At 41.4% G+C, this 6,645-nt stretch overlaps 1 protein-coding gene across 1 annotated transcript in view; it reads left to right on the forward strand.

Annotated features, from left to right (window-relative positions):
• RELN (reelin) overlaps positions 1–2,044 on the forward strand; it is a 419,315-nt gene extending 417,271 nt beyond the window's left edge. The window contains 1 exon segment of the mRNA XM_006085409.3: positions 965–2,044. Coding sequence (XP_006085471.1) covers positions 965–1,061 — 97 coding nt within the window. The 3' untranslated portion in view covers positions 1,062–2,044.
• The last annotated feature ends 4,601 nt before the right edge of the window (positions 2,045–6,645 follow it).

Here is a 6,645-nt window from a genome sequence, read left to right on the forward strand (position 1 = left end):
ACTGCCCTCCCCTGCAGCCTGGTCCCCCCAACTTCCCTCCTCCTGCTGGCCTGGTCCCCCCCTAACTGCCCTCCCCTACAGGCCTGGTCCCCCCAACTGCCCTCACCTACAGGCCTGGTCCCCCCCATCTTCCCTCCCCTGCTTGCCTGCCCCCCCCAACTCCCCTCCCCTGCTGGCCTGGGTCCCCCCTACTGCCCTCCCCTGCAGGCCATCTTGTGGTGGCCATCTTTGACCACATGGGGGCAGCCATCTTGTGCGAGGGTGTGATGGTCAATTTGCATATTATCTCTTTATTATATAGGATTACACTTTCTTAGTTTCTTATGATATGTTTTCAGTGGAGTGTCTCTTTCATAAGGTCATTTATAGAATATGAACCCAGCTGCTTATTGTTTAAGGAAGGCAGTGGAATCCAATGTTCAGGGAAAAACTTATCTCTTCATTTGCCTCGAGACTGCGTAAAATAGGAATGTCAAGCTGATTCACATAATAAGTTTGTTTTTTCTTTGTTTTTGCCTTAAATGGAAATGTTTGTTCAAGGAATCGAATTATGTTTCCTCCTCGTGATAAATGTATTTAAATAAGGTAATGGGTCACAGCACATGTCGTCTCTCAAGTGAAATTCACCCAAGTAAATGTTGTCAGAAAAGGTTCAAGAATAAAAGTTTAAATCCCCAATTTCAGTCTACTCTTGCTATGAATCAAAGGAATTTGCCTTGTTTTTCCGGTTTGGGCTCACTTGTGAATAGAAGGGGGTTCCTTCAAAGCCAGAAGCAGTGTATCCAGATGTCAAAGTTCAGTTATTCTGTCCCGGGTGGCAATGTCATCATGACCTATTAACCCTGAAAATTTTCAAATGAATCTAGGGTGACTTAGGACTTAGACTGGATTGCACTTTCAGGGACTGGACTGACATGCTCTCTCTCCTTTCCCTCCCTGCCTCTATCCTTCCTGGTTTTAACAGCACCCGCAAACAAAATTACATGATGAATTTTTCACGACAGCATGGGCTCAGGCACTTCTACAACAGAAGACGAAGGTCACTTAGACGAAACCCATGAAGAATCAAAACGTTTCTTTTTCCTGCCAACATGTGATGTGTTGCTTTTCATTCTTTTAAACCTCTCACTGCATCTGAGATCAGGAAACTCCTGTGAAGGACTTGGGGATTCCCTGAGAGCCCTTCTCAAGACCGAGTGCCCACCACTGTCCCACACTGTGAACTAATGCTAAGTGACTTACTTTCTCATGAGTAAATGTCTTCATGTTGATGTGTCCGTGAAAATTGTGATCTGTTGTAATATCAGTTACAGTGGCAGTATTGGAAATAAGAAATAGTTTAACAGGAAAAAAAAAAGTTTAAGCACAAAAATTTAAGAGACTTTTTATGTTCAAAATGGCATTTAACATTCTTGGTCACAAAGCTATTTAAGTGGACTGTATTTCAGCTATGTATCATGTTTTATATGATTAAATTATCATCATGAGTCCTTTTATGTATTCTCTTTTACTATATAACATTGACACTGTATTTACTTGTTATGTTGCAATATTTTGCTGCTGAATTTCGGGCTACTTATATTCTGCAGAAAATTCTTTGACATACCTACTCAAGAAGATAGTTGTAAAGATATTGTACCTTAATATACTCCTTAAAATGTATGTTGGTTTAGCGTTGTTTTGTGGATAAGAGACATGCTTGACCTTGAAATATTTTCTACTTAACAAATTGTGGATGAAAACCCTATCTCCCACAAAGGAGTTCCCATTTCCTTGTCTAAAGATTTTTTTAAGTGTTCTGTGGCTGATTTACTAAGAGTAATTGCCATCTTGTGTCTGTGGTAACAGAGTGATTTGTAAAACAGTGGATGTTTTCATTGTGTTCTCTTTGTGGATTGTTTTTCCTGCGGGCCATACTCATACCTTCTGATGAAGTTGTACCAACACCAGCAACGTTGTAATGGACCTGTAGCCCTGAACTCTTTATTAACTTAACTGAAAGGTTGCACTGTAGGGTGGACCTCGCTAAAAGCCCATGCTTAAATAAAATACACCCCAAAGCCATCTGAAGCTCGTTTGTCTTTATTCAGTCTTAAAGTTTGTATAGGGTTTGTAAGCCTGGTCAGGTTTGCAAAGGACAATGTCGAATATATTTACTGGTGTTTTGTTTCATCTTTGAGAATGGCAAATCTCTGTAGAAAGTAGTGTGTATGTCAGTAACATTGAATATGCTACAGTATCAGTTGAATATGTACATGCAGTATGACCCAGCTACTTCTACGCATTTATCACAGAGGAACTCTTAACATATACACACAAAGAGATGTATGCAAGAATGTTAACAGCAGCATTACTTATAATTGCGAATAATCAGAAACAATCCAAGTATGCATCAACAAGAGGATAGATAAATTGTGGTTTATTTGTATAATAGAATATTGTATGATAGTTAAACTGAATAAACTTGTAGTGCACCTGTTCACGATAAGCTGCAAAATTACATAGTATGATGCCATTTCTCTGATTTTAAAACTTGCAAACAAATACTATATGTTGCTTGCAAATACATGCATATATTGTTATAATATACAAGCATGTGTGGGAACAGTAAATACAAATTTATGATAGTGATTTCCTCAGGCAGGGAAATAAGATCAGAGAAGAGGTTTGTGGAAGATATCAACTCCATCTAAAATGCTTTTATTTCTTTATTAAGTTCAGAATAAAATATTGCAAAATGTTAAGACTTCAGTGAGTTTTGTGCATACAAGAGTGTTATATTATTCTCTATTCTCATGTGAAGATCTAAATATTTTTTTAAAAAAGAAAAGAATAAATGGGATTTGTCAGGCAGATTCAGTGGGGAAAAAATGGACTTTGTGCGAAAACACAAATGCAGAACTAGCTTAGCTCCTTAGGGGAGTCGCAGATCATTTGAATTTGAGGAGGGGCTTGTGGGGAGCCCAGCCGCCTGGAGAGGTGTACAGGGACCAGGGTTGCTGGGGAGTCCGGCATGAGGGGTGGGGAGTGGATTCTCATGCTGACTAAACTCCGCTTGACCTCGGAGGCCTTGGGGAGCTGTTGGAGATCTTTAAGCAGAGGAACTTGGGATGAGTCCATTCTGGCCAACGTGTGGAGAGGGGTTTGAGTAAGTTAAGGGGGAAAAAGCTGGGAGAGTAGAATCAATAGGTAGATCTGGGACAACAGCTGAGGAATAACTTCAAGTTGTCTGACAAGAATTTCACTAAGGATTCATTCTTCTCCAGAGTAACTGCTTCACAGACAAAATACAGTAGTAAATATAAAAAAACAACTGCACATTTTATAGTGCAGGAAAAAAAGTCAGCTGTTACTGAAAGAATTCCAGTTCAGAGGTGAAAGGGTCTTGTCATTCTGTTAGTCCTTCGGGTGCTTATTATAAGTGAACGTTTACAGTTTTTGAAAACTCCAACATGGGCGGGAATTGATGCTGTCTTTACAGACACGGAGACCACGCAGTGACCATGGGAATCTGGCGCCCTCCAGTGGCCTTTTATTCCAGTGCCTGGGCCCACGGTCCAGAAATCGTGTCAATACAGCAGAGAAAGAGAAGTTAAGTCTGGAAAACATAACTTTTTATGGAGAGGATACTGGTAGAATAATACAGGGACACATGTGTGAATAATAAAAAGGCACAGAACTGTGTGTAAGAAATCTTGCCTCAGTAAACTAACTTTCACCAAGTTATTACAGGAATCTCTTAACGTTCCTATCTGTGGGAAGCAGACATATTGTGTTGTTAGGCGCTTTTGAACAGCTCTGCAATCACTGTAACAGAAACCAAACTCACTTAAAGAAACCCAATTACTCCTCATTCTAGTGTAATTTCTTTCACATTAATATTTTGGGTAATTTGCCCTAGCCGGTTTGGCTCAGTAGATAGAGTGTCAGCCTGCGGACTGAAGGGTCCCGGGTTCGATTGCGGTCAAGGGAAGGGCACATGCGAGGGTTGCGGGCTCAATCCCCAGTAGGGGGCGTGCAGGAGGCAGCCAATCAATGATTCTCTCTCATCGTTGATGTTTCTATCTCTCTCTCCCTCTCCCTTCCTCTCTGAATCAATAAAAATATATTTTAAAAAAAGATTTTGGGTCATTTGAAGTTGATTCTCTTTGGTCTGCCTCTTCATTTCCTAACTAACAATATTTATATTCTAGTACTTCTGTGCTTGGAGCTTGATAAAATAGCAAAGGGGGAAAGCTGTCTTTAGCCTCTCTCCCTAAGACACACCCACACAAAACCAGACCCTGCCCAAACATCTACAGCACAGAAAACCAGTTTGGGACCCCGAGCTACAGATGCTAACCAATTCTCATATGGGAGACAGAGGGGAACCAGCTTTCTTGAGTATCAGACACATGCTAAGCATTAACATATTCATCTCACAAAAATTGTGACTATAGAATGTAACTGTTCCCCAAGGAGTTTGTATTTTAATAAGCAGTGTAAACTTCCAGAAATGCTTCAAGATCCAAAAGAATGGGTTTTTAATGGTGAGATTTCAGGCATTTGTTTAGGTGACTGAGGTGGATATTTTGGCAAACATGCCACAAAAGTCTTCACTTGGAGGGATCGAGCAGTGGGTCGCTCATCGGGAGCCTTAGGGCATAGTGAAGGTACGGTCAATTAGCATCTTTGTCTTTTATTCGTGTAGATGTTATGTCTACTTTGGGGATGACATTTTTGTCTCAAGTCCTTATTAATAACATGCTGCTTGTGAGTGGGGCAGATCCAGGTTTTGTTGGCCTGAAATGTATATAATTTGGTGGACTCTCTTTAAGAAAAAGAACTCAAATTATAAATGCAAAATTAGGTACAAAAGTGAATATTTATTTAGAATGGGAAAAGAAATGATAAGGTTAAAAATTTGCAAATTTTTACAAGTTGACAAATATAAACATTATCTAGAACTGTCAAACTTAATCAAGAAAGATGGATCAGAAACACAAAGATGTCATCCAATATATTGGGATACATAAAATAGGCAACTTCACATACAGATGAATTCACTATTTATTTATGTGAAGAACTAATAACTAAAAATTTTCTAAATGTGATGAAATCTATAAATCCACAGATCCAAAAGGTTCAGCAAACTTCAAGCATGATAAATAGAAAGAAATCATTCCACTTAATCCACGTCATGATTAAGTGGATAAAAAATTGGTGATAAAGAGAAAAAAATCTCTTTTTTAATCCGCACCCAAGGATATGTTTTATTGATTCTAGAGAGAAACACTGATGTGAGAGAGAAACAGGAATCGGTTGCCTCCCATACACACACAGACCAGGGATAGAACCCACAACCTACGTATCAGTATGTGCCCCGATGGGGAATGGAGCCCACCACCTTCTGGTATACCAGCCGATGCTCCAGCCCACTGAGCCACCCAGTCAGGGCAAAGAGAAAAACTTAAAACAATCACTCTCCCATTCCCAATCTAATACGAAGTCCTCACAGTGATCTGAATTCAATCTCTCTTGCCTCTCAGCAAACTTACTGTCAGGAACTGTGGAAAGCCTGCGATTTTCCTCTGCTTGCAAACTCACAAATTAGCTTGCTACTGTCTCACAGATGCTGGCAGAAGATACAAGACTCCTGGAGAGGCAATCATCTTTGAAATTCTCATAAAATCTAGTGACAGACTTGCCCTTTACTTCTGGTTTTTCTTCTACTTGTCTGTGTGTTCTCAGTCTTCTTTGCAGACTCAGCCTCTCTTACTTGAATTTACTACCGTGGCCAGTATCTGATCCTCCTCGGCACCCACTGTGGTCCTTTCCAATCCATCCTCCAAGTAGCACCCAGATGGAGCTTTTCAAAATGCAAATATGGCCCTGGCCGGTGGGCATAGTGGTTAGAGCGTCAGCACCACCTAGTCTAGGGGCTTGTTAGAACTGCATCTCCCAGACCTACTGAATCAGAATCTGCATTTTTTTAATCCTCGCCCAAGGATATTTTTTACATTGATTTTTTTACAGAGAGTAGAAGGGAGGGAAGGAGAGAGAGAGAAAAACATAAATGTGAGAGAGACACATGGATTGGTTGCTGCCAACCCTGGCGGGGAATCTAATCTGCAACCCAGGGATGTGGGAATCGAATCGGGACCCGTTGGTGTGCCGGTGCTGTCCAGGGCCAGAATCTGCATTTAAAAAAAAACAAAAAACAAGATTCCCAAATGATTCGTATGTACATCATCGTTTAAGTACTAGGCTGCAGGACATGTGTATGACGAGATACTCTCATCAGATGGCAAAAAGCCAAGTGTCAAGTGAACGACACCAAAATGCATGTCACTGGGACCCAGTTCCTCCTTACTATCTCCTTCTGTTAGAATACACTCAGCGGTGTTGAAAGCCTGGAGACATGTCAAGCTGGCTTTACACACATGCTCCAACATCAGGAATTCCTTGACGCAGACGCTTGGAGTGGCCTGGTGCCCTGGCCGAGAGTGCCCTCGTGCGGAGGAGAGAGGAACTTTCCAGCTCTTCCTCCCGGGCGGAAAGGACCGCACCTGAGGCTCCCGGGGTGATGCCTGGCCGGGGCTCACGGGATGGGGTCATTGTCAGACCCACCGGTGTCTCCAGGCTCGCTTTTCAGCTTTAAGACAG

Source organism: Myotis lucifugus, unplaced genomic scaffold (genome assembly GCF_000147115.1).
Source record: "Myotis lucifugus unplaced genomic scaffold, Myoluc2.0 scaffold_18, whole genome shotgun sequence".
NCBI classification, from domain to species: Eukaryota; Metazoa; Chordata; class Mammalia; order Chiroptera; family Vespertilionidae; genus Myotis; species Myotis lucifugus.